Source organism: Zonotrichia leucophrys, unplaced genomic scaffold (genome assembly GCF_028769735.1).
Source record: "Zonotrichia leucophrys gambelii isolate GWCS_2022_RI unplaced genomic scaffold, RI_Zleu_2.0 Scaffold_135_121723, whole genome shotgun sequence".
In the NCBI taxonomy this organism is placed as follows: Eukaryota; Metazoa; Chordata; class Aves; order Passeriformes; family Passerellidae; genus Zonotrichia; species Zonotrichia leucophrys.
In genome coordinates, this window is record NW_026992340.1 from 89927 (window position 1) to 117022 (window position 27096).

The following is a 27096-nucleotide window of genomic DNA, read 5'->3' on the forward strand; positions in this document are numbered from 1 at the left end:
GTCCCCAGTGTCACCTTGGGGTCATTTTAGGGTCCCCATGTCACCTGGGGGTCCCCAGTGTCACCTGGAGGGTCTCATTGTCACCTTGAGAGTCCCCTGGGGTCACTGGGAGAGGTCTCACTGTCACCTCTGGGCCACCTTGAGGGTCTCACTGTCACCGGGGTGTCCCCAGCTGAGGGTCCCCGATGTCACCTTGGGGTCATCTGGAGAGTCCCAGAGTCACTTTAGGATTTCCTGGGGTCATTTTAGGGTCCCCATTGTCACCTTGGAGGTCCCCATGTCCCCACCTGAAGGTCCCCAATGTCAGCTGGGGTCACTGAGAGGTCCCTGTGTCACTTGAGGGTCCCTGATGTCCCCTGTCCCCTCCTCCCCTCAATGTCTGCAGGGTGTCCCCTTGTCAGTGGCTCCAGTGGTGGCAGCATGAGAATGTCACTGGTTGGGGACATTTGGGTGGCACCGGGGGTGGTGGCACTTTGGGAACACCTTGGGGACAAGGGACAAGGTGGGCACTTGTAAGGAATGGGGACATGGAGGGGGTGGCAGCACTTTGGGGACGTGGGGACATGATGATGACATAAAAGGGTGACACTTAGGGGATATGCAAGGGGTGGTGGCACTTTGGGGACAAGGTGACATTGGGAGGTGGTGGCACCTTGGGGACACATTTGGGACATGATGAAAGGGAGGATGGTGGTACCTGAGTGACGCTTTGGGGACACAGTGGCACTTTGGGGACACTGCAGGGGTGGTGGCACTTAAAGGACACAGGGACACTGCTGTGGTGGCACCTTGGGGACACTTTATTGACATGGTGACACTGAGGTACTGGCACTTTGGGGACACTGAGGGTGGTGGCACCGTAGGGACATTTATTGACCTAGCACTGCAGTGGTGGCACTTTAAGGACAAGGTGGCACCTTGGGGACACTTGGGACAGGGTGACACTGCAGTGGTGGCACTCTGGGGACACAGAGGACATAGGGGTGGTGGTGGCACTGTGGGGACACTTAGAGAACGTGCTGACATTCGGGGGTGGCACTTGTGGGACACCACAGGGGGTGGTGGCACCTTGGGGACATTTCAGGGACATGATGACATTTGGGCATGGCACTTAAGGGACAAAGCGACACCGGAGGGTGGTGGCACTTCTGGGACAGCTAGGAGACAAGGTGGCACCTTGGGACAGTGGCACCACAGGGACACTGGGGGACATGATGACATTTGGGGACATGCAAGGCATGGTGGCACTCTGGGGACAAAGGGACTTGGGGGCCGGTGGCATCTTGGTGGCCTCAGGAGCCACCGGTGGCACTTTGGGGACGCAGTGGCATCAGGGGCTGGTGGCACTTGGGTGGCGCTTTGGGGACACAGCGGGGTCCCAGTGGCTCTGGGGGGGTGGTGGCACTTGGGGACACTTTGGTGTCACTTGGGGGTGGCACTCAGGGACACTTTGGGGAATTTTGCGAGGTTTCAGTGGCTCCGGTGCCGCCCTCGGGCTCCGTCGGGGTCACCTGAGGGGACAAGGGGGGACCTGGGGGCGTCACCTCCCCTTAAAGATCCCCAAAATTCCTCCAAATTCACCCCAAATCTCACCTGGGACCCCCAAACCTGTCCAGGACCCCCCAAATCTTAACCTGGGACCCCCCCAAAATCCACTCAGAGACCCCGGTTCTCATCTAGGACCCCCTAAATCCCTCAAATTCACCCCAAATTCCAGCTGGGACTCCCCAGATTTCTTCCGGGATTCCCCAAACTCACCTGGGACCCCCAAACCCCATCCAGGACCACCCAGAATCCCCCAAATTCACCCTAAAATCCATCTGGGACCCCCCAAGTCCCCCAAGTTCACCCCCAAATTCCCCTCAAACCTTACCTGGGATCCCCAAAATCCCCTAAATTCCCCCTAAAATCCACCCAGGACCCCAAAATCCTCCCAGGATTCCCAGACTCACCTGGGACCTCCAAACCCCATCCAGGCCCATCCAAAATCCCCCAAAATCATCCCAAAATTCACCTGGGCTGCTCCAAACTCCACCTGGGACCCCCAAATTCACCCCCAAACCCCCTGAATCCTCCGAGCTCACCTGGGAGCCCCAAAACCCCCCTGGAACCCCAAAACCCCCCAAATATCCAGCTGGGATCCCCAAATTCCCCTTAAGCTCACCTGGGAGCCCAAAATCCCTCTGGAGACCCCCCAAAATCTGCCGTATCTCCACCTGGAACCCCCCAAATTCCCCCTGGGACCCCCAAAATTTCCCAAATACCCACCTGGGATCCCCCCTGGGACCCCAGAATTCCCCGAATTCCCCTAAAGCTCACCTGGGACCCCCCCCAAATCCCTCTTGGGACCCCCCAAAATCCCCCAAATATCCACCTGGGACCCCCAAATCCCCAAAATTCCCCTAAAGCTCACCTGGGAGCCCAAAATCCCTCCTGGCACCCCCCAAAATCCTCCAAATATCCCCCTGGGACCCCCAAATTCCCCGAATTCCCCATCTCACCTGGGAGCCCCTGGCCAGCGCCCCCACGGCCCCCGGCAGCCGCGTGACCAAGTCCAGGATTTCCGAGGGGATTTTGGCCACCCCGACGGCCCCGGAGCCGCCCACGAGCGTCACCCGGCGCGTCCCCAGCAGCGGCTGCGCCACCGCCTCGGCCACCTGCCCCAAACAAAGCCCCAAAATCAGCCCCAAACGGGTCCCAAAATCAGCCCCAAACATCCCAAAATCAGTCCAAAATGGGATCCCAAAATCTGCCCCAAAATCAGCCCCAAGCAGATCCCAAAATCAGCCCCACATCAGGGATCCCAAATCAGCCCCAAACGGGATCCCAAAATCTGCCCCAAAATCAGCCCCAAATCAGGGATCCTCAAAATCAGTATCAAACCAGGGATTCCCCAAATCAGGGATTCTCAAATCAGCCCCCAAATCAAGGATCCCAAAATCTGCCCCAAACAGGATCCCAAAATTGCCCCAAAATCAGCTCCAAACGGGATCCCAAAATCAGCCCCAGGTCAGGGATCCCCAAATCTGCCCAAATCAGCCCCAAACCAGGGATCCTCAAATCAACCCTGAAACTGGCCCCAAATTGGGGATCCCAAAATAAGGGATCCCAAAATCAGCCCCAAATCAGGGATCCCAAAATCGGCCCAAAATCAGCCCAAAATGGGATCCTAAAATCAGCCCCAAACTGAGGATCCCAAAATTGGCCCCAAACTGGGCATCCCAAAATCAACCACAAACTGAGGATCCCCAAATCAGCCCAAAAGCAGGAATCCCAAAATCAGCCTCAAAATCAGCCCCAAACCAGGATCCTCACATCAACCCTGAAACTGGCCCCAAATTGGGATCCCAAAATCTGCCCCAGGTCAGGGATGCTCCAAATCAGCCCCAAAATTGGCCCCAAATTGGGCATCCCAAAATCAGCTACAAATTGGGGATCCCCAAAATCTGTATCAAACGAGGATCCCAAAATCAGCCCCAAACCAGGGATCCCCCAAATCAGGGATTCTCAAATCAGCCCCAAATCAAGGATCCCAAAATCAGCCCCAAACCAGGAATCCTAAAATCAGCCCCAAAATTGGCCCTGAAATTTGTCCCAAATCAGGGATTCTGAAATCAGGGATCCCAAATCAGCCCCAAATCAGGGATCCCCAAATCAGCCCCAAACTGGGAATCCCTAAATCAGCCCCAAATTTGGGATCCCTAAATCAACCCCAAAATTGGCCCCAAATTGAGGATCCTGAAAGCAGTGATCCCAAAATCAGGGATCCCAAAAGCAGCCCCAAAATGAGCCCTGAAATTTGTCCCAAATCAGGGATTCTGAAATCAGGGATCCCAAAATCAGGGATCATCCCATATCAGCCCTGAAATTGGCCCCAAATCAGGGATCCCAAAATCAGGGATCCCACATCAGCCCCAAACCTGGGATCCTAAAACCAGCCCCAAAATCAGCCCCAAATTGGAGATTCCCAAATCATCCCCAAACCAGGATCCCAAAATCAGCCCCAAAACAGAGACCCCTAAATCAGGGATCCCAAAACCAGCCCCAAAACAGGGATCCCAAAATCAGGGATCCCAAAATCAGCAACAATCCTGGGATCCCCAAATTCCTGTCCCCAATTCAGGTATCCCCAAAATCAACCGCAAAAATCAGGGATCCCCAAGTGTCCCCAAAACATGCCCTAAGTGTCCCCCAAACACCCTCAAGGTGTGCCCAAGTGTCCCCATGTGCCCCCAAATGTCCCCAAAACATTCCCAAAGTGTCCCCAAGTGTACCCAAAACATCCTGAAAATGTCCCCAAAGTGTTCCTGGGTGTCCAAAAACGTCCCCAAAGTGTCCTCCAAGTGTCCCCAAGTGCTCCCAAAACATCCCCAGGTGTCCCCAAGACATGCCCAAAGTGTCCCCAGTGTCCCAAAGTGTCCCCAAAGGGTCCCCAAGACACCCTCAAGGTGTCCCCAGGTGTCTGCAAAATATCCCCAAAACACCCCCAGGTGTCCCCAGAGTATCCCCAAAACCTCCCTAAAGTGACTATGGTGTCCTTCAGTATCCTCAAAGTGTGTCTAGTGTCCCCAGATGTCCCCGGTGTCCCCACCTGGGGCAGCCTCTGCAGCACCAGATCCACCACGGCCGCGTCCTGGAACTGCCCAAAGGCCTCGGCCTTGGCTGCAGCCGCCGCGGCCTCAGCGCGGGCACGAGAGGCCACGGCCGCGGCACGGGCAGCGCCTGTCACCTGTGGGGACACAACATGGGATTGGGGACACCAAAATGGGGACAGAACCCCCAAAAACGTGATCAGGAGCCTGACATGGGATTGGGAACCCAGGCATGGGCACGAGAGGCCACGGCCGAGGCACAGGCAGCGCCTGTCACCTGCGGGGACACCAACATGGGATTGGGGACACCAAAATGAGACTGGGGACATGGGAAATGGGATTGGGGACATCGGAAATGAGATTGGGGACATGGGAAATGGGATTAGGAACCCAAAACGGGATTGGGAACCCAGGCATGGGCATGAGAGACCACAGCTGCGGCACGGGCAGCGCCTGTCACCTGTGGGGACACCAATGAGGTTGGGGACACCAAAATGGGGACAGAACCCCCAAAAACGTGATCAGGAGCCTGACATGGGATTGGGAACCCAGGCATGGGCATGAGAGGCCACGGCCATGGCATGGGCAGCGCCTGTCACCTGTGGGGACATGAAACGGGGTTGGGGACACCAAAATGAGACTCGGGACACCAAATGGGATTGGGGACATGGGAAACGGGATTGGGGACATTGGAAATGGGATTGGGAACCCAGGCATGGACATGAGAGGCCACGGCTGCAGCACGGGCAGCGCCTGTCACCTGTGGGGACACAACATGGGACTGGGGACACCAAAATGGGACTGGGGATGTTGGAAATGGGATTGGGATCATGGGAAATGGGATTGGGAACCCAGGCATGGACATGAGAGGGCACGGTCACAGCACGGGCAGCGCCCATCAGCTGTGGGGACACAATATGGGATTGGGGACACCAAAAATGAGACTCGGGACACCAAAATGGCATTGGGGATATGGGAAATGGGACTGGGAACCCAGGCACGGGCACGAGAGGCCACAGCACAGGCAGCGACCGTCACCTGCAGGGACACAAAATGGGGTTGGGGACACTAAAATGGGATCTGGGGACATGGACACAGGGTTGGGGACATCAGAAATGAGATTGGGGACACGGGAAATGGGACTGGGAACCCAAAACGGCATTGGGACCTCAAGCATGGGCATGAGAGGGCACAGCCATGGCACGGGCAGCGCCCGTCAGCTGTGGGGACACAACATGGGACTGGGGATGTTGGAAATGGGATTGAGGACATCGACATGGGACTGGGGACACGAAATGGGGACAGAACCTCCAAAAATGGGATCAGGGACACGACACAGGATTAGGGACACCAAAATGGGACTGGGGACATTGGAAATGGGACTGAGGAGAGCAACACGGGATTGGGGACATTGGAAATGGGATTGAGGACACCGGCACCGAATTGGGGACATGAAATGGGGACAGAACCCCCAAAAACAGAATCAGGGACACAACATGGGATTGGGGACACCAAAATGGGATTGGGGACATGGGAAGTGGGAGTGGGAACCCAAAGTGGGATTGGGAACCCAGGCATGCATATGAGAGGCCATGGTCATGTCAGGGGCAGCGCCCGTCACCTGCAGGGACATGAATGGGGTTGGGGACACCAAAATGGGGCTGGGGACATAGACATGGGGTCAGAGAGCTCAGAAATGGGGCTGGGAACCCAAAATCAGGATCGGGGACCCGAAATGGCATTGGGGAAATCGGAAATGGGATTGGGGATATGAAAGGGGACTGGGGACATTGGAAATGGGATCAGGGACCCAAAGGGGATCACGGACATTGACACGGGATCAGGGACCCAGACTAGACAGAACTCCCAAAAAATGGGATCAGGAACCCAAAAATGGCGGCAGAGCCCCAGGAACGGGATCGGGAATCCCAAAACAGGATTGGGACTGAAAACACCATCGAGGACATTGGAAATGGGGTTGGGAACACAGGAATGGGATCAGTGACACAAAATGGGATTGGGGACCCAAAATGGGATGGGGGACCCTAAACAGGATTGGGGAGCCAAATGGGATTGGGGACACCAAGACGGGATCGAGGACCCAAAATGGGATGGGAGACCCAAAACAGGATCAGGGACAGGAAATGGGATTGGGGACCCTAAATGGGATCGGGAACCCAACACGAGATTGGGGACCCAAAATGAGATAGGGACCCAGGAACAGGATCAGGAACCCAGGAATGGGATCAGGGCCGAAAAGGGGATCGGGGACACCAGCAGGGGTCAGGGACCCAAAATGGGACTGGAGACCTGAAACAGGATCGGGGACCCAGGAACGGGATTGGGGACAATGGAAATGGGATCAGGGATACCAACACAGGATCAGAGTCATGAAACAGGACTGGGGACCTGAAACAGCACTGGGGACATGGGAAATGGGATTGAGAACCCCAAAACAGGGCAAGGGCCCTGGAAAGGAGGGCAGAACCCCTGAAAATGGGATTGAGAACCCCAAAAATGGGATTGGGAACCCCAAAACAAGATCAGGACCCCCTGAAATTCTGGGAGAGCCAAAATTTCCCAGAAAACTCAAAAATTCCCAGATTTGGGGCCACAAAATCCAACTGAGACCTCCAAAATCTCCTCAGGACCCCCTAAATCTCACCTGTGACTCCCAAACCTCACCTGGGACCCCCCCAAATTCCCCTGGGCCCCCCAGACTCACCTTGAGGGTCTCGGCCTCAGCCTCCGCCTGCAGCAGCACCTGTGTCCTGTAGGGGGCGCAAAGTCAGGGGGTGGGGCTGCTCTTAAAGGGGCAATGCTGGTCTTAAAGGGGCAATGGTGCATTATGAATGGGTCCATGGGGGCGGGGGGGGGGTGTAGTTTATTTGAAGGGCTGTGGCTTATCTTAAAAAGGGCAATGGGACTTAAAAGGGCAATGACAGCAGCCAGCTGGGCAACGGGTCTACCAAAGGGGCCATGACTACAAAACAGAATAGTGGGGCCCGCTAAGGCGTGATGGTGGCTGACTGGGAGGAGGTGTGGCTTCTCTCTCAAGGGGCGTGGCTTTACCCAAGGTAGGACCTACCACAATGAGAAGGTAGATCACCACAAGGGGTGGGACTTATCTTTAAAGGGGCAATTGCTTCACACAAACTTGTGTGACCCATGACAGTGAGGGTGTGGCTTCTCCTTAAAGGGGCAACACCTCTGTTAAAGGGAGAACAGCTCTCCCCAGACAGGTGGAAGCCACCAAAACTCCACCACAGCTAACTGGGAGAGGGCATGGCTCCTTCTTAAAAGGGCAACAGCTTCACCTTTAGGGAGGGACACACCAGGAATAAGACTCACTGTAACAGGTAGGGCTTCTCTTAAAGAGCCAATGGTTCCACCCAAACTGGGGGGACCCACGATGGTGAGGGTGTGGCTTTTTCTTAAAATACTTCTCTTAAAGGAGCCATGGCTCTACCCAAACTGGTGGTACCCCCCTAAAACAGGATCACAGTGGACTTGGAGAGAGCATGGCTTTGTCTTAACAGTGCAGTACTTCTCTTAAAGGGGCAACGGCTTCACTTTTACAAGTGGGACTCACCAGGGCTTCTCCTAAAGGGGGTGACACCTCTCTCAAAAGGGCAATGGCCCTACCAAAATGGTGAGACCCACCAAGGTGAGGGTGCAGGTTCTCCTTGAAGGGCAGCACTTCTCATAAAAGGGCAATGGGTGGGACACCCTAAACTAGAACTGGGCCTGAGTGAGGGTGTGGCTCCTTCTTAAAGGGGCAATGGCTTCACCTTTACTGGTGGGGCCCACCAGGTGTGTAACTTCCTTTAAGGGGTGGGGCTTCTCTTGAAGGGGCAATGACTCCACCCAAACTGGTGGGACCCACCACAATGCGGGTGTTGCTTCTTGAAAGGGCAACACTTCTCTTAAAAGGGCAACAGGTGGAACCCCCCAGAACACCACCACAGCTGAGCAGAGGAGGGCATGGCTCGTCCCCAGAGAGGCGTGGCCACCCTTAAAGGGGCAGTGTCTCACCGTTGTGCCTCGGCCAGCCGCTCCAGCCGGTAGCGCTCGGCCTCGGCCGGTTTGCGCACGGTGGCCTCGAGCTCCTGGCGGCGCCGCCCGACCTCCTGCTCCTGCAGCTGCACCCGCTGCGCCCGCTCCACCAGCGCCACCTCCCCGCGCTGCGCCGCGATGGCCTGCTGGGAACGGGCTGCCTGTGGGGGACAGGGGGATGGGGGACAGGACACAAATCCATCAGGGGAGGGACACCGGTGAGACAGAGTAGAAATTCTCCAGAGCAGAAATCCATTTTGATTTAGGTGAAATGTATATCTTTGAGTTGGTCTGTAGTTTGAAAACATTGCTGTTTAACCTGACTGCAAAAGCCTAGGCTCAGAGAAACTGCTTCAGTGAAGGACAGAGATAAGGGGGGGAGACAGAGAGTGATAAAAAGAGACAGAGACTGCTGTGAGAGCAGGTCAACCTGACCTAGGAATTCTTTCTGATAAAGAAAAACTAGCAGCAAATGTCACGCGAAATTTGTAAAAAGGAATATGTATGAACCTACTGTGAAATTGCATGCATATGTAAATGGGGGATAAAAAAGGACCTTGAGTTCCCAGAGGTACACATGTCTTTTAAGGAGAGCAATCTCCGCATGCATTCGGCGCTGTAATAATAAACGTACTGGCTTTACAACTTTCACAAAGTTGCAGAGTTTTGTTTATCTCCGCAAAACATGGGGACAGGGGCACAGGTGACACAAGGGACAGGTTACAAACCCATCAAGGGAGGGACACGAGAACAGGTGACACGGGGACTTAGGGACAGAGGAGAGCACACAAATCCATTAGGGAAGGGACACGAGGACAAGGGACACAGGGACAGGTCACAAACCCATCAAGGGAGGGAGATGGGGGACAGGTGACACAGGGACCCAGGGATAGAGGACACAGGAGACATGGGGATGGGGGACACAGGAGACAGGTCACAAATCCATCGGGAGGGATAAGAGGGACAGGTGACACCAGGCAGGGGGGGCCAGGTATCTCTAGGGGGAGCTCAGGCAGCCTGGGGGCATCCTCAGGTGACCCAAGAGACCAAAATTTGGGGGGAAATCCCAGGATGTGGAGGTTCCAGGTGTTCTGGAAGTTTCCAGGTCTCCAGGTGAGCTCCCAGCCCCCTTTCCAGCCCCCCCCCAGGTGTGTTTGTAACCTATCTCTAGATGTGTGAGTTACCTGTAACTGAAACACCAGACAGGCCATGGCCCTGTGACACTCCCAAGTGTTACCTGCCCCAGGTGTGTTTTCTGTCCCAGGTTTTTTACCTGTCCCAGCTGTGTTACCTATCCCAGGTGAGTTTGTTACCTGTCCCAAGTGAGTTAACTACCTGTCCCAGCTGTGTTGGTTTACACTGTCCCAGCTGTGTTCCCTGTCCAGGTGTGGCCTCACCTGCAGCTGGAAGGCCAGCTCAGCCGTGGCCCTGCGGGCGCTGACGGCTCCATCGCACTCAGCCTGGGCCACCTGGAAGTCGCGCTGGGCTCGCGCCGTGGCCTCCTCGCTCAGCAGCTGCGCCGACACCTGCTCCTGCCGCGCCCGCGCCTCCTGCGGGGACAGCGGCACTGGGAGGGACTGGGAGGGACTGGGATGGGACTAGGAGGGACTGGGATGGATGAGGATGGGACCGGGATGGAACCTGGAGGGACTGGGAGGGGCTGGGATAGACTAGGATGGGACTGGGAGTGAACTGGGATGGCCTGGGAGGGACTGGGAGGGGCTGGGATGGGACTAGGAGGGGCTGGGGGGGAGTGGGATAGACTGGGATGGACTGGGAGAGACTGTGAGGGAACTGGAAGGGGCTGGAATGGACTAGGAGGGACCGGGATGTGACTGGGAGGGGCTGGGATGGAGTGGAAGGGGATGGAAGGAGCTGGGATGGACTGGGACGAAGCGGGATGTACTGGGAGGGAAGTGGGAGGGACTGGGATGGACTGGGAGGGAACTGGAACGGGCTCGAATGGACTAGGAGGGACTGGACTGTGACTGGAAGTGACTGGGAGGGAACTGGGAGGGACTGGGAGAGCACAGGGATGGGACTAGGAAGGACTGGGGAAAGGGGTACTGGGAACACTGGGTGCACTGGGGGTGTTGGGGCAGTTTGGAGAATGGGGGTACTGGAAAAGACTGGGAGGAACTGGAATGGGACTAGAAAGGCACTGGGAGCACTGGGAGGGACTGGGGTACTGAGGGTACTGGGAAGAACTGGACAAGAACTGGGAGGTGCTGGAGTGGGGTTAGTGGGGTACTGGGAGAGTACTGGGAGTCACTGGGGCAATTTGGGGAAGGGGTACTGGGGGCACTGGGAGGGACTGGGACAGACTGGAACGGAACATGAAGGGGGCACTGGGAGGGCACTGGGAAGGTACTGGGGATTGGGGTACTCGGGCTATCAGGGGTACTGGGAGCACTGGGATGAACTGGGAGCCACAGGGAGAGCACCTGGAATACTGGGAATAGTGGGGGGTGACTGACAGGAAGGTGACCCAGCTGCCCCCAGGTGTCCTTAATGTCCCCAGCTGTGTCCCCAGGCGTCCCCGGTGTCACTCACGCGGATTCCGGCGTCGCGTTTGGCCTCGGCCTCTCCCACGCGGGCGTCGCGCTGCACCTGCGCCGTGCGGCCCTTCCCGAGGGAGCGCAGGTAATCCTGCACGGGGACACACCTGTCACACCTGTGTCACACCTGTGTCACCTCCCTGTCACACCTGTGTCACCTCCCTGTCACACCTGTGTCACCCCATCCCCCCAGACACATCCCAGGTGTGTCTCAGGCATCCCCAGGTATCCCAGCTGTGCCCAGGTGTGTCCTAGGTGTCCCCATCTTGTCCCTGGGCATCTCCAAGTGTGTCCCAAGTGTGTCCCAGGTGTGCCCAGGTATCTCCAGCTGCCCCCCAGGTCTGTCCCAGGTATATCCCAGCTGTCCCCAGGTGTCTCCAGGTGTATCCTGGCTGTCCCCAGGTGTCCCCAGCCATGCCCGGGTGTGTCACCTGCTCGTCGTGCACGTCCTTGAGGGTGTAGCTGACCACGGAGATGCCCATGTTCACCAGGTCAGACGAGGCCACGCGGAAAACCTGATCCGAGAACTTCTGCCGGTCCTTGTAGATCTCCTGGGAGGGGCCAGGGCGGGGCTTAGTGGGGCGGGGCTCAAATGGGGGTGGGGCTTGGCTGGGCAGGGCCTGAGAGTGGGGTTTGAGTTGGGCAGGGCTCAGTGGGGTGGAGCTAAAAGGGGCAAGGAGTAGTAGGATGGGGCTCAAATTAGGCACAGCTCAGCAGAGTGGGGTCAAAGGGGCGGGGCTTAAAGAAGTGAGGCTCAAGTAGGTGGAGCTTAGCAGGGTGGGGCTTAGCAGAGGCTCAAACTGGGCAATGTTTAGCAGGGTGGGACTCAAATAGGGTGAGACATTGTGGGGCAGGGCTTAGCAGGGAGGGGCCCAAGGGGGTGGAGCTTAAATTGGGCAGGGTTTATTGGGGTGGGGCTTTGTGGGGCATGGAGAAAATAAGGAAGGGTTAGCAGAGAAAGGCACAGAGTTGGTGGCTGTGGTTTATCCAGGGGGTGTGGCTTGAGACAATGGGCCGTGCTAGGCAGGTGAGCTGCTATCCTGGGGCTGTGGCTTTGATCTCAGGGGCGTGGCTTGGTTCTGTGGGTGTGGCTTAAGCAGAAAGAGGTCAGGCTTAAGGTGAGGTGTGGCTTGAGCCAACTGGGAGTGGCTTTGGAAAGTGGGTGGAGCCAGGTGAGTGTGGCTTTGTTGGGCGGTGTGGCTTGTACAGACATGTGGAGCCAGGTAGGTGTGGTCCCATCCAATGGGCGTGGCTTGATCAAAATGGGTATGGCTTTAACCAAGGGGTGTGGCTTGAACAAGGGGTGGAGCCAAGTGGGCATGGCTTGGTTTTGGGGGTGTGGCTTGAGGCTTAGGGGGCTTGGAATGAGCCACAAGGGGCGTGGCTTGAACAAGGGGTGGGGACACGTGGGTGTGGCTTGACCCCAGGGTGGAGTCAGGGGAGTGGCTTAGCTTAGGGGGTGTGGCTTGACCCAAAATGGGTATGGCTTGAACAAGGGTGTGGTGCTAGGTGGGTGTGGCTTAAGGGGTGGGGCCATGTGTGGGGTTTGTACTGGGGGGAGCTGGGTGGGCATGGCCTAACATTGAGGGGTGGGGTCAGGATTAGGGCAGGGGTGTGGCTTGACCCAGGGGGCATGGCTTGAGTCATGGGGTGGAGTTGGTGGGTGTGGTTTTGAGCTGGGGTGGGGCTAATACTGGGTGGGGTCAGGAAAGGAGGCGGGGCTTATGGCAGGGGCAGGGCACAGTGGGCATAACTTTAAAGGGGGTGGGGCCAGGGAAAGATGGTCTCGTGCGGGTGGGCGGGGCTTTGGCAAAAGGGTGGAATATTGTGGGTGTGGCTTCATCAGTGCTGTGGCCTCCTCCAGGGGTGAGGCTTTTCAAGGGGTGGAGCTTATGGGGTCAAATGGGGGAGGGGTCTCTTAAAGGGTCACATCCCACTCCAAGGGGGGGGTGTAACCAGCCCCTGAGGGGGTGTGTCCATCCAGGTGGGTGGGGACACCTCAGGTGCATAACTTTTGGGCCAATGGACTTTCCAAATAGATCTGGGATTTCTTAAAGTGGGTGAGGCTGTCTTGGGAGGAGCATGGGTTCCCCAAAGAGGGCGTGGCTCCCCCCAGCCCCACCTCCACGGTCATGTGGGCCATGATGGCGCGTTGGTGACCCTCCAGCGTCTCCAGGGCGATCTGGCCGATCTCGCTCTCCGACTTGCCCAGGAACATCTGGCAGGCAGCTGCGAGCATCTCCTTGTTCTGCCCCTGGATCTTCACCTGTGGGGGGGCTGGCATAATCTGGGGACCCCCCCAGCCATCCCTGGGACCCCCCAAAATTGGTGTGGCCCCTTTAAGGAGTAGGTGTGGCATTGTCCTTTTAAGAGGCTGCTTGCTTGACAGGGTGGGGACCACCAGGACAGTGCCCTTTTATGGAGTCTCATCCTCTTGGAAGGGGTTTGGGGTCTCCATGACCCCCAGCCCATTTCTGGGAGGTCTTACCCCTCTTAAAGAGGTCCCCACCAACAAAAACTCCTTTTAAGGGAGGTCAAGACCCCCCAGTGGGATTTTGGGGTCCCCACCACCCCAAGCCCCTCAAGAATTGGACCTTGACCCCTTTAAGAAAGGTTTAGGGAGGCTGCCCCATCACAAACCTTTTTTGGTTTTTAACGTTTTTATAGGGGCTTTAAAGGGAATTTAAACATTTTAAAAAGTTTTTAATGGGTTTTTTTAAAGGGTTTTTAAAGGATTTTTAAAGGGTTTTTTCCCCTTTTAAGGAATTTTTGGGTCCCCACCACTCCAAGCCTCTTTTAAGGAGGATTCCCCCTCCCATCCCAGGGGTCTGGGGACCCCCAAAACTTCGAGCTCCTTTTAAGGGATTCCTCACCCCTAAATGCCCTTTTTAGGACCGTTTTTAACCCTTACAAATGTTTCCGATGGGCCCCACCACTCCAAATCCCCTTTATAGGGCTCCTCCCCTCCCCCGCGGTGTTTTGCGCTTCCCGCTACCATCGCCGCTTTAAGTAGGCCCCACCACAACCTCACTTAAAAGGGCAACGCCACCCAGGTTGGTTCGGACACGGGGTTTGGGGGGTCACGGAGGGAATTTGGGGGTCCCGGAGCATTTTTGGGAGGTTCCACGGAAATGTCGGGTTCAGAGTGCGGTTTTAGAGGCATCCGCGTGGGATATTTGGGGTTTCTGGGGGGATTTGGGGGGTCCCGGGGGAATTTTGGGAGGTCCAGAGGGGAATATTGGGGAATCCTAAAGAGATTTTAGGGGGGTTCTGAATGGGGGTTTTGGGGTCCCAGTGGGGTGTTGGGGTCCGGGGAGGGTTGGGGGTACCGAGGGACATTTTGGGGCATCCCGAAGAGGATTTCGGGGGGTCCTGGGTGTATTTTTGGGGGTTCTGATGGAGGATTTTTGGGGGTCCAGGAGGGGACTTTTAGGGGATTTTTGGGGTTTTGATGGGTGATTTCTTAGGGGGTTTTGGGAGTCCAGGAGGGGATATTTGGGGATTCTGAGGGGGGATTTTCAGGGACCAAGGAGGGGATTTTTGGAGGATTTTTAGGGGATTTTGGCAGTCCAGGAAGGGATTTTTGGGAGCACAGGAAGCAATTCTGGGGGGATTTTTGGGGTGTTTTGGGGGATTTTTTGGGGGTCTTTGGGCTGGTTTTGGGGTCCAGGAGGGGATTTGGGAGGGGAGGTTGGGGGATTTTTGGCGCTTCTGATGGGAGATTTTTGGGGTATTTTCGGGGTGTTTTGGGGTACCTGTGCGATGCCGGTGACGGAGATGGGCACCCCGTGGCGGGTGTAAACCTTCTCACTGCGCACGGGCAGCGTCAGCGTGTTCAGGGAGATCCTGGGGGGGCCGAGGAGGTCACCCCAAATCTCTGGGGATCCCCCCCACGCCCCGAACCCCAAAAAACCCCCCGGGCCCCTCCTCACCGCTGGATCTGCTGCAGGCACGGGATCACCAACACCCGGCCCCCGGCCACCATCACCGGGGGGCTGCGGCAGAAACCTGGGGGGCACCGAGAGCTGGGGGACCCCGAAATCCCGGGGGGACTCGGGGACACCCCCAGGGATCCCCGACATGGGTTTGGGAGGCGTCCCAGGAGGGGTTTGGGGGTGGCTGGCTGGGTCAGGGGGGACCCCAGGGGTTTTGAAGGGGGGAATTTCGGGGGAAAATTTGGAGGATAACTTGGGAAGGGTCCCCAGGATTCTCGGGAGGAAAAAATGGATGGGGGGACCCTCGGGAAGGGTTTGGGGGAATCCCAGAAGGGTTTGGGAGGAGCTGGGAGGGGTCCAAGGAGTCCCAGGGTGGGTTTGGGGGTCCCGGAAGGCTTCCCAGGAGTTTTGGGGGTGGGGATTCTGGAAATTCCCTGGAGGATTTTTGGGGGGGATTTTAGGGCTTTCCAAGAGGTTTTGGGGATTCTGGGGGTTCCTGGAAAATTTTGGGCGATTTTGGGGGTTCCCAGGATATTTTGGGCGGGGGGAGATTCTAGGTGCTCCCTGGAAGTTTTTGGAGGGAATTCAGGGGATTTCAGGGAGTGTTTGGGTGGCTTCTGGGTTTTTTGGGGGGAATTCTTGGTTTTCCCAGCAGTTTTTGGGGAATTCTGGAGGTTCCCGGGAAATTCTGAGGGGATTTGGGGGTTCCCAGCAGTTCTGAGGGTCCCCAGGAGCCCCCGGGCCCCCTGAACTCACCCGACACCACCATGGCCTCGTTGGGGCCGCAGGTGAAGAACATCGCGGCGAGGGAGGGCCGGGGATCGATGGGGATCAATCGGGATCGATGGGGATCGATCGGAGCCGACCGGGATCGATCGCGATCCGCGACCGCCGCCCTGATCCCGGCACCCCCCGCGCTCGCCACTTCCGCATTAGCGCGGTGACGTCACCCAACACGCGGCCTCCCATTGGCTGCCGCGTCAAGGGCGGGAAGGGGAAATCTGTTCTGCCTGGCAACCAGTGACGTCCCTGATTTCTCGGCGCTCCATTGGCTGCGCCGTGCTCAGATTTTAGTACTATCTATGGGAAATGAACAATTTCAGCTCGGGATGAACCTGGAGCTGAGGGCAGTGATGGGGTCTGGGGAGCTCCAGACCATGGCCGGGTCGTGGTCAGCTTATGGTCATCTCATGGTCATCCCAGGGTCAACTCATGGCCATAATCGTATTACGGTCATCTCACAGCCATGGTCGTGTCATGGTCAGAATCATCTCAAGGTGACAGTCATATCATGGCGATGGTCATCTCCTGATCACCATCATCTCATGCTCATGGTCATCTCATGGTCAGGATCACATTATGGTCATGGTCATGTCATGGTCATCTGTTGGTTTCAGCTATCACATGCTCACAGTCATGTCATGGTCATCTCAGAGTCATGGTCATGGTCAGCTCATAGCCACAATCACATCATGGTCATCTTACATCTGTGGTTCTGTCATGGTCATGGTTATCTCTTGGTCAACTCATGGTCAGAATCTTGTCATGATCTTGATCATTTCATGGTTGTGGTTGCATTAAGATCAGTCACGGCGATCTCATGGCCTTGATCACCACATGGCCATGGTTGCATTGTGGTCATGTCTTGGTCGCAATCATCTCATGGTCACGGTCATCTCATGTCCACCTCAGGGTGATGGTCATTTCCTGATGACCATCATCTTAAGCTCATGGTTATCTCACTGTAATGGTAAGCTCACCGTCACCTCACGAACACACATGGCCATGCTGTCTTGTGATGCATCTCTTGGTCACAATCATCACATGCTCATGGTCATCTCATTGTAATGGTCATCCCATGGTCCTGGCTCTGTCATGGTCACAGTCATGGTCATTGCATTGTCATGGTCGTTTTATGATCATCTCATGTTCAACTCATTTGCCACAATCTTGTCATGGTCATCTCTGGGCTATGGTTGGGTCATGATTGTGGTCATCTCATGATCACAGTCATCTCATGGTCATTGTCATTTCCTGATCACCATCATCTTATGCTCAGGGTATCTCACTGTAATGGTCATCTCATGATCATGTCATTGTCACTTCATGGCCATGATCACATCAGGGTCACCTCAAGGCCACGGTGGTGTCATGGCCAACCCATGGTCATCTCTTGGTCCAAATCATCTCAGGGTTGTGGTTGTGTCATGGTCATGGTCACAGTCATGGTCATCCCATGGACATGGTCATCTCAGGGTTGTGTCACTCATGGTCATTCTCACGGCCATCTCATGCTCATGTCATGGCTGTGGTCATGGCCAGGGAACCTCTCTGAGATCCTGAGCCCTGATTTTGGAACACTCAAGGACCTCTGGGGACAACAAGGCCTGGCCTGACCCCTCCCCCACCCCACTGCCCCTCCAGGAGCCCAATGTGGCCAAACCCTTCTGGGGACACCTCAGACATGGGACACGGAGCGGGAAATTAATCCCGGGAGATGGAGCCGGGTGTGGCTGGCAAGCCCCCATCCTGCTCCTCGTGTTCCCATCCTACTCCTGGTGTCCCCATCCCTGCTGCAGTGACCCCATTCCCATTTCTGGCTCCCAGAGATGAACTGTCAGACACTGGAGGAGGGAACCCAGATTTATTGCCCAAAGCAGGATAGTTTCACACCAGAAGCGAAGCATTGTGAATATTTGTGGTTCTTGCCTTTAAAACATTGGAAAATGGGAAATGGATCTGTTAGCAAGAGCTGTGGGGTGGGTGGGAGCAGTGGGATGAGCTCTGCTGGCAGCTCTCAGCTTCCCAGGGAAGAGGGAAGGGGCCAGATCCAACTCCATGGATTGCTCAGGCGGCGACTCCTGCCAGGATGAGAGAGAATCATGGTGTCACCCTGTCCCTGTCCTCATTCCACAGGCCTGGCTGGAGCCCATGGAGAGCAGGAGCTGCTCCAGAATCCCAGCTGGCCCCACCCCAAGCCTGCTGCAACCCTGCTCCATCCATCCAACCCATTTCGCCCCATCCATCCTGCCCCAATCCTTTTCTGGAACCCCAACCTGATCCTGTTCCATTCCATCCCACCTGATTCTTGTCTGGAATCCAGCCCTGATCCCACTCCATCCCTCCCTCACCAATCCTGCTCCATCCATCCCTCCTGATCCCGCTCCAGAATCCAGCCCCAATCCCACTCTACAATTCCACCTGATCCCACTCTGGACCCTGCTCTAATCCAGAATCCCTCCTTGATCCCAGTCTGTCCATCCTGCCCCAATCCCTCTCTGGAATCTCACCCTGCTCCTGCTCCATACCTGTGCTCAAACCATTGGCTCCCACGTCCTTTCCTGCAGAAAGAGAAGATCCATGAGATTCCAGCACGGATCACACACCAGGATTAACCCCAGGATCCATCCTGGGATCCGCACAGAGGGGATCCAGAGCTGGATCCACCACTGGAACTCACCGGCTGCCTGGTTGTATCCCTTCCAGTCTCTCCTCCCTGTGGAAACAAAGTGGGATCAGCGTCAGTGGCACAGGATTCCCAGAACGGTGCCGAGTGGATCCGTGTCCCTTCCCAACCCCCATCCCCTCTGTTACCGGATTGGAGCTTCCGGACACCGAATCCGATGGCGATGAGGATGAGGATGGCAGTGATGACGGACACAGCGACCACCACAGTGAGATTCCCGCCAGATGTCGGCTCTGGGAAAAGTGGGATAGTGAGGAGGGGGACGGGAATTCCCATTTGGGAATTCCAAATTCCCAATCCCCACATTCCCAGCCTCACCCCAAGCGAAGATCCCGGGCTCCGGCATTCCGGGATGCTCCACCCTGCACCGGTACTGCTCCCGCTCCTCCGGCAGCGCCTCGATCCTGGCCCAGGTGTGGAAGGTGCCGTCGCTGTTGGGAACGACCCCGCCCCACTCCGTCTCCTGATCCAAGGTTTCACCCCCCTTCATCCAGCTGACTGCGATGGTGTTGGGGTAGAATCCGTACGCGTGGCAGGACAGGGTCAGCGTCCCGTGTTCCTCTCTTCCGGACACGTGGACATCAGGGGGCTCTGGAATGGGATAATGGTGAGGGACATCCATGGAATTCCACTGGAATGGGACTGGGGTGAGATCTGACCATGGAATTCCCACTGGAATGGGATGCAGGGGAGATCTGACCATGGAATTCCATGGGAATGGGATGGGGGCAAGATCTGCCCATGGAATTTCATAGGAATGGGATGGAAGTGAGATCTATCCATAGAATTCCCACAGGAATTCCCATGTTCCCAAGTCCTCCATCCCCAAATCCCAAATTCCCACAGGATTTCTGCTCCCACCTTTGCGCTCCAGCTCCTTCTGCCCATATCTGACGTATTTCTGGAGCCATTCGGGGCAGATGTGCTTCAGGTAATTCGTCCACTGCTCAGCCTCCCCTTCCTGTTCCCAGCGCCTCCTGGTGATCTCAGCACCGCTGTCGGCCGCCACGAATCTCCCAGATTCCAGGTCAAAGGAGATGAAATCCCGCCCGTCGTAGCCATCCCGGTAGGATCCACGGACGCTCCCATCGGACAGGAGCTCACAGCCATAAACTCGCAACCTTGTGTGGAGACCTGGGGGGATTGTACCCACAGAGACCCATGGAATTGTGTCCCAGCCCCACAGAGCCCCATTCCAGCCCTATGGAGCCCCAGAGTCTGAGGGAGACCCACAGAGCCTCATCCCAGCCCCTTGGAGCCCCATGGATCCACATCCCAACCCCATGGACCCCAACTCAACCCCACAGATCTCATCCCAACTCACAGATCACAAGATATCCCATACCAGCCTAATGAATTCACATTTCACCCCTTGGAGCCCTGTGAATCCACATCCGCCACCTATACATCCTATCCCAGCCCCAGGGATCCCCATCCCAGCCCCATGGATCCCCATCCCAGGCCTACAGTTCCCATTCCAGCCCCACAGCTCCCCCCACTCACCCCTGCTCTGGTTGTACTGCTCCCGCAGTGTTTCCAGGCTCCTGGCAAACACATGCTGGTATCTCACACTGGTCTGGGTCTCCCTCTCCCAATATTCTGGCTCGACTCCATCCTTTATCCACTGCGTCAGTGGCTCTGCCCGGCCCCGCTCGCTGTCATAGCGCACGAAGGGGATCCCATCCACAAACCCAATGGCCATGAACTGGGGGATTCCCGGGCTGGGCTCTGACACTGCCACTTTCAGGTAATGCAGGGAGTGGAGAACTGGGGGGACACGGAGATTTGGGGGGGTTGAGGGGGTCACGGATCAATGAAAGGGGAACTGGGAGAGCTGGGAAGGGGTTTGGGGATCCTGGGGCCAAGGAAAGGGTGTGCAGGGTGGGAGAGGTGGGATGGACAGGAAAGGGCTTGCAGGGGGTCCTGGTGTCCAGGAATGGGGGCTCGGGGGGTTCCAGGGTTATGGAAGGGGAGGGGGGGAGGCAGGGACTGGGAAAGTGGGATGGGGGCTCCAGGGGATCCCTGTGCCCAGGAAAGGGGTCCAGGGGTCCAGGGGTCCCCAGTGCCAAGGTCTCCTCTCACAAGGTGGGGAGACCGGGGAATGGGAGGCTCAGGGGTCCTTGAAGCAGAGGAAAGGGAGGGCTGGGGGCTGAGAAAAGCAGGAATGGGGTCCAGGTGATCTCAGAGACAAGGAAAAGGGGGGTTGGGGACTGGGGAAGAAAGGATGGATGGGAAAGTGAGTGCAGGGAGGTCCCAGTGCCCAGAACTGAAAATTCAGGGGGGTCCTGGGGCCCAGAATCCCCTCTGGGACCCTCCTGGACCCCCTGGGACCCCCCACAGGATGAGCAGAGGATGGAGAACTGGAAAGGTGCAGAGATTGGCAGGGGAGGAAGGACGGGGAATGAGGAGAGCCGGGAAGGGTTCAAGGTTCAAGGAAGGGACTGGGAGAGGTGGCATAAGGGGATCCAGGGGGTCCCTGTGCCCACCAAAGGGGGTCCAGGAGTCGCCGGTGTTGAGGGCAGTGCGGTCTGGGAGCTGGGAAAGGCAGGAATGGGGCTCCAGGGGGTCTCTGGGTCACGGAAAGCGGGGTCTGGGGCTGGGAGAGGCGGGCGGATCCCGGGGACGCAGCTTGGGAGACGGAAAAGAGAAAGAGACCGAGGGAACGTGGGGGAAGGGGGCGGGGGAAAGGGGGAATTCCAGGGAGTTCATCTGGATTCCTCTGGATCTCCCCTGCGACCCCCCCGAGACGCCTGGAACCCCGTTTCAGGACGCGGCGGGAGTGGAAAACGGGGGGGACACGGAAAGTCGGGAGACCTGAGGGGTGCAAAGGTCAAGGGAAAGGTTCAAAGGGTCTGGATTCTGGGAAAAGTGAGATGCCCGAAAAGGGGGACAGGGGCGTCCCAGAGCACTGACGGGGGTGCAGGGGAAGCCCAGTCCCGGATTAGGGGGTGCAGGGGCGTCCCGGTGCCCGGAAATGGAGATTCAGGGGTGTCCCAGTGCCCAGGAATGGGGGTTCAGGGGGGTTCCCGTGCCGCGATTCGGGGTTCAAAGGGATCCTGAACCCCAGGAATGGGAGATCCGGTGGGTCCCGGGGCCAGATAAGGGGGTGCAGGGGGGTCCCGCTGCCAGGAAATGAACGTTCATGGGGATCCCCGTGCCCAGGAATGGGGGCTCAGGAGCGTTCCCTGCCCAGGAATGGCAGTCTAGCGCGTTCCCGGTGCCCGGAAATGGAAGTTCAGGGGGTTCCCGGTGCCCGGAAATGGAAGTTCGGGGGGTCCCGGTGCCCGGAAATGGAAGTTCAGGGGTTCCCGGTTTCGGGGTTCCCACTCACCTTTGGTCGCGCCCCCCGGGTCCCCCAGGAGCCCCAAGAGCAGCCCCAGACCCAGCGCTGCAGCCATGGCGCTGCTCCGCTGCAGCCCCGCCCACAGACCTGGCTCCGCCCCAGACACGGCCCCGCCCCCACTGCCACCTCCGGCCTCCCCACTGGCGCCGCTATTTCCTGCCCGCCAATGGCAGCCCGATCTGTGAGTGACGTCACCGGTCGCCGGGCAGATCCCGGTCTCACAGGTTGGGACGCGGAAGCGAAAGGGACCGAGGAGGGCGGGGAGAAGGGAGGGGACGGGGGAATTGCAGAGAATCCCTCTGGATCCCTCTGGATCCCGCTGCGACCGCCCTGGAGCTCTCTGAGAATCGCCTGGGAACCCCTGGGACCCCCTTAAGAAAGCGCCGGGAGTGGAGAACTCGGAAATTTGGGAGATCTGGGGGTGCAAAGGGGAAGGAAAAGGGCGGGTCTGGGATCTGGGAAGGGCGGGAGGCCCGGGCAGGGGTGCGGGAGGTCCCAGAACACGTGAAGGGGATCCAGGAGGGGGTCCCAGTCCCGGATTAGGGGGTGCAGGGGGGTCCCCATGCCCAGGAACGGAGGTTCAGGGGGTCCCAGGTCAAGGGAAGGGGGATGAGGGCAATGGGGGGTGCAGGGGGTCCCTGTGCCCAGGAAAGGGGGTGCACGGGCAGATCCCCGGTGTTGAGGAAGGTGATGGGTGGGGGCTGGGGAAGGCAGGGGGTGCTGGGGTCAAGGAAAAGCGGGGGCTGGGGTGTCTGAGAGGGGGAGGGCTGGGAAAGGGGGTGCGGGGGTGGCATTGGGGCTGGATAAGGGGGTGCAGGGGGATCCCCGTGATGGATAAGGGGCTGCAGGGCAGTTCCCATGATGCATAAGGGAGTGTGGGAGGGTCCCGGTGTGTGAGAATGGAGGGTTTGGGAGGGTTCCAATCCTGGATGAGGGAGTGCACGGGGGTCCTGGTGCAGCGGAATGGGGATTCAGGGGTGTCCTGGTGCCAGACAACGGCATGGCAGGGATCCAGTGACCGGGAAGGGGGTGCAGGGGGTCCCCGTTGACATGAATGGGGGCTCGAGAGAGTCCTGATGCAGTGGAATGGGGGTTCAGGGGGTCCCAGGGCCAGATAATGGGATGCACTCGGGTCCCAGTGCCCAGGAAATGGGGTTCAGGGGGGGGTCCCTTCCCTGGTTCCGGTATTAAAGGCATCCTGGTGCCTAGAAATTGAGGTTTAGGGGGTCCTGGTTCCAGATAAGGGGATGCAGTGGCTCCCAGGTCCCAGAAATAGGAGTTCAGGGTGGTTTCCGTGCCCGGGATATTGGGTTCAGGGGGTTCCAGGCTCCAGATAAGGGGGTGCAGGGGTTATCGGGGCTGGGGAAGGGGGTAAGGGGAGTCCCGATGCCCCGATATGAACGTTCAAGGGGGTCTCTGTGCCCTGGAAGGGGGGTTCGCCCGGAAATGGAAGTTCAAGGAAGGAACCCGAGAGGCGGGATGGGGGATCCAGGGGGTCCCTGTGCCCACCAAAGGGGGTCCAGGAGTCCCCGCTGTTGAGGGCAGTGGGGTCTGGGAGCTGGGAAAGGCAGGAATGGGGGTTCAGGGGGTCCCTGGGTCACGGGAAGGGGGGTCTGGGGCTGGGAGAGGCGGGCGGATCCCGGGGACGCAGCTTGGGAGACGCGAAAGTGAGACGGGGAAAAGGGGAATTCCAGGGAATTCATCTGGATCCCGCTGGATCCTCGCTGAGACCCCCTGGGACCCCTGGGACCCTCTGGGACCCCTGGAACCCCTTCCAGGAAGCGCCTGGGGGAATTGGGGGGGCCCAGGGGGGTCCCAGTGCCCAAAAATTGGGGTTCAGGGGGTTCCTGTGCCGGGAAATGCGGGTTCAGGGGGAGTTTCCTTCCCGGAATTCGGGGTTCCAGGGGTTTTAGGTGCCCAAAAAATGGGAGTTCCGGGGGAACCGGTGACCGAAAATGGGGGTTCAGGGGGGTCCTGGTGCCAGATGAGGGGGTACAGAGGGGTCCTGGTGCTAGGGACGGTATTGAGATGGGTCACAGGACCGAAAATGGGGGTTCAGGGGGTTCCGGTACCCGGGAATGGAGGTTCAGGGGGGTTTTCCTGCCCAGAAATGGGGGTACAGGGGGGTCTCGGTGCCAGATGACGGGGTGCAGGGGGGTCCCAGTGCCGAGGAAGGGTATTGAGGGGGGTCACAGGCCCCAAAATGGGGATTCAGGGGGTTCAGGACTCAAAATGGGCGTTCAGGGGAGTTCCCCTGCCCGGGAATGGAGGTTTCAAGGGTTCCCGATGCCCAGAAATGGAAGTTCGGGGGGGTCCCGGTGCCCGGGAACTGCGGTTCAGGGGGGTCCCGGTTTCGGGGGGTCCCACTCACCTTTGGTCGCGCTCCCCGGGTTCCCCAGGAGCCCCAGGAGCCCCCAGAGCACCCCCAGCCCCAGCGCTGGAGCCATCGCAGCCGTCCCCGATCGCGGCTGTGGCGCAGCTGGAGAGACGCGAAAGCGAAAGTGCCCGAGGAGCGCGGGGGGAGGGGAAAAGGGGGAGGGGAAAAGGGCGAATTCCAGGGAATTCATCTGGATCCCACTGGATCCTCGCTGAGACCCCGGGGGACCCTCTGGGACCCCTGGAACCCCTTCCAGGAAGCGCCGGGAATGGAGAACTGGGGGGACGCAGAAATTTGGGAGATCTGGGGGTGCAAAAGCCGAGGAAAAGGGGGGGACTGGGGTCTGGGAAGGGCGGGATGGCCGGGAATGGGGGTGCAGGGGGTCCCAGAGCACTGATGGGGGTGCGGGGGGATCCCAGTCCCGGATTAGGGGGGGCAGGGGGGTCCCAGTGCCCAAAAATTGGGGTTCAGGGGGTTCCTGTGCCGGGGAATGCGGGTTCAGGGGGAGTTTCCTCACCGGAATTCGGGGCTCGAGGGGGTTCTGGTGGCCAGGAATAGCAGTTCCGAGGGCACCGGTGGCCAGGAATGGGGTTTGGGCGGTCCCGGTGCTGCCGAAGGGGGTACAGGGGGGTCGGGGTGGCCAGAAATGGGCGCTCAAGGGGGTCCCCGTGCTCAGGAATGGGGGGTCAGGGTGGACCCGGTGCCAGATAAGGGGGTACAGGGGGGTCTCGATGCTGGGGAAGGGGATTGAGGGGGGTCACAGGACCCAAAAAGGGGTTATGTGGGGTGCCCCTGTCCGGGAATGGAGGTTTAGGGGGTCCCGGTGCCCGAAAATTGCGGTTCCGGGAGTGCCAGTGACCAGAAAATGAGGTTTCAGGGGGAGTCCCTTCCTGCGAATCGGGGTTCAGGGGCATCCCGGTGCCAGATAATGGCCTGGCTGAGCTGTGGCGCTGTGGAAGGGGTGCAGGGGGTCTCTGTTCACAGGAATGGGGGGCTCGAGGGGTCCTGGTGCAGCGGCATGGGGGTGTAGGGGGTCCTGGTGCCAGGTAACAGGATGCAGTGGGGTCCCAGTGCCCAGGAAATGGGTTTCAGGGGGTTCCCTTCCCGGGTTCTCGGGTTCAAGGGGTCCTGATGCCTGAAAATTGAGGTTCAGGGGGGTCCCGGTGCCCAGAAATTGGGGTGCAGGGCGGTTTCCGAGCCCGGGGAATGTGGGTTCAGGGTGTTACATGCTTCAGATAAGGGGGTGCAGGGTTTATCGGGGCTGGGGAAGGGGGTACAGGGCAGGTCCAGGGGTCCCCGGTGTTGAGGGCAGTGGGGTCTGGGAGCTGGGAAAGGCAGGAATGGGGCTCCAGGGGGTCCCTGGGTCACGGAAAGGGGGGTCTGGGGCTGGGAGAGGCGGGCGGATCCCGGGGACGCAGCTTGGGAGACGGGAAAGAGAAAGAGACCGAGGGAACGCGGGGGGAGGGGGCGGGGGAAAGGGGGAATTCCAGGGAGTTCATCTGGATCCATCTGGACCCGAGTGTGACCCCCCCTGGGACCCCCAGGGCCCTCTGGGACCCCGTTTCGGGAAGCGGCGGGAGTGGAAAACTGGGGGGACAGAGAAAGTTGGGAGATCTGGGGGATCCAAAGTTCTAGGAAAAGGGCGGGTCTGGGGTCTGGGAAAACCAGGATGCCCGAAAAGGCGGGCAGGGGGGTTCCGGAGCACTGACGGGGGTGCGGGATGTCCCAGTCCCGAACAAGGGGGTGAAGGGGGGGTCCCGGTGCCCGGGAATGGGGGTTCAGGGGGGTTCCCGTGCCGCGATTCGGGGTTCAAAGGGATCCTGAACCCCAGGAATGGGAGGTCCGGTGGGTTCCAGCGCCAGATAAGGGGGTGCAGGGGGCTCTCGCTGCCAGGAAATGAACGTTCATGGAGGTCCCCGTGCCCAGGAACGGGGGTTTTCCCTGCCCAAAAATGGGGGTTCAGGGGATTCTCTTCCCGGAATTCGGGGTTCAAGTGGGTCCCCGGTGCGCAGAAATGGGCGCTAAAGAGGTCTTCGTGCCCAGGAATGGGGGTTCAGGGGGATCCCGGTGCCAGATGAGGGGGTACAGGGGGGTCCCGGTGCTGGGGAAGGGGATTGAGAGAGGTCACAGGACCCAAAATGGGGCTATGGAGGGGGTTCCCGGGCCCAGTAGCCCCGGTAATAGAAGTTAAGGAGGGTCCCGGTGCCCGGAAATGGAAGTTCAGGGGGTTCCCGGTTTCGGGGTTCCCACTCACCTTTGGTCGCGCCCCCCGGGTCCCCCAGGAGCCCCAAGAGCAGCCCCAGACCCAGCGCTGCAGCCATGGCGCTGCTCCGCTGCGGGCCCGCCCACAGACCTGACCCCGCCCACACACCTGCCCCCGCCCCCAGAGCAGCCTCCTGCCCCGCCATAGGCGCCAGTATTTCCTGCCCGCCAATGGCAGTCCGATCTGTCACTGACGTCACCGGTCGCCGGGCAGATCCCGGTCTCGCAGGTTGGGACGCGGAAGCGAAAGGGACCGAGGAGGGCGGGGCGGGGAGGGGACGGGGGAATTGCAGAGAATCCCTCTGGATCCCTCTGGATCCCGCTGCGACCGCCCTGGAGCCCTCTGAGAACCACCTGGGAACCCCTGGGACCCCCTTAAGAAAGCGCCCGGAGGGGAGAACTGGGGGACGCGGAAATTTGGGAGATCTGGGGGGGCAAAGGGGAAGGAAAAGGGCGGGTCTGGGGTCTGGGAAGGGCGGGAGGGCCGGGCAGGGGTGCGGGAGGTCC

The 27096-nt window shown here is 58.6% G+C and overlaps 2 protein-coding genes across 3 annotated transcripts; both read right to left on the reverse strand.

Annotated features, from left to right (window-relative positions):
* Positions 1–779: 779 nt before the first annotated feature.
* On the reverse strand, positions 780–16052 carry FLOT1 (flotillin 1). Its single transcript, XM_064737937.1, has 12 exons — positions 15898–16052; positions 15139–15214; positions 14962–15052; positions 13329–13472; positions 11638–11757; positions 11202–11297; positions 10046–10198; positions 8628–8809; positions 7318–7363; positions 4592–4729; positions 2502–2657; positions 780–1511 (listed from the first exon to the last, which is right to left on the reverse strand). Exons 1-12 carry the CDS (start codon positions 15938–15940, stop codon positions 1440–1442), a joined length of 1317 nt encoding a protein of 438 aa, XP_064594007.1. The 5' UTR covers positions 15941–16052; the 3' UTR covers positions 780–1439.
* A 1716-nt stretch (positions 16053–17768) lies between these two features.
* Positions 17769–26683, reverse strand: LOC135460950 (class I histocompatibility antigen, F10 alpha chain-like). Of its 2 annotated transcripts, XM_064737927.1 has the most exons (9): positions 26582–26683; positions 24322–24429; positions 20111–20374; positions 19469–19741; positions 18926–19198; positions 18736–18840; positions 18602–18637; positions 18450–18482; positions 17769–18002 (listed from the first exon to the last, which is right to left on the reverse strand). In XM_064737927.1, the coding sequence occupies exons 1-9, from the start codon at positions 26646–26648 to the stop codon at positions 17989–17991; spliced, it is 1173 nt and encodes a 390-aa protein (XP_064593997.1). In that variant the 5' UTR covers positions 26649–26683; the 3' UTR covers positions 17769–17988. The 2 variants fall into 2 exon arrangements, with proteins under 2 accessions (XP_064593997.1, XP_064593998.1); XM_064737928.1 differs by lacking the exons at positions 24322–24429; positions 26582–26683 and adding an exon at positions 21939–22033.
* Positions 26684–27096: the final 413 nt, after the last annotated feature.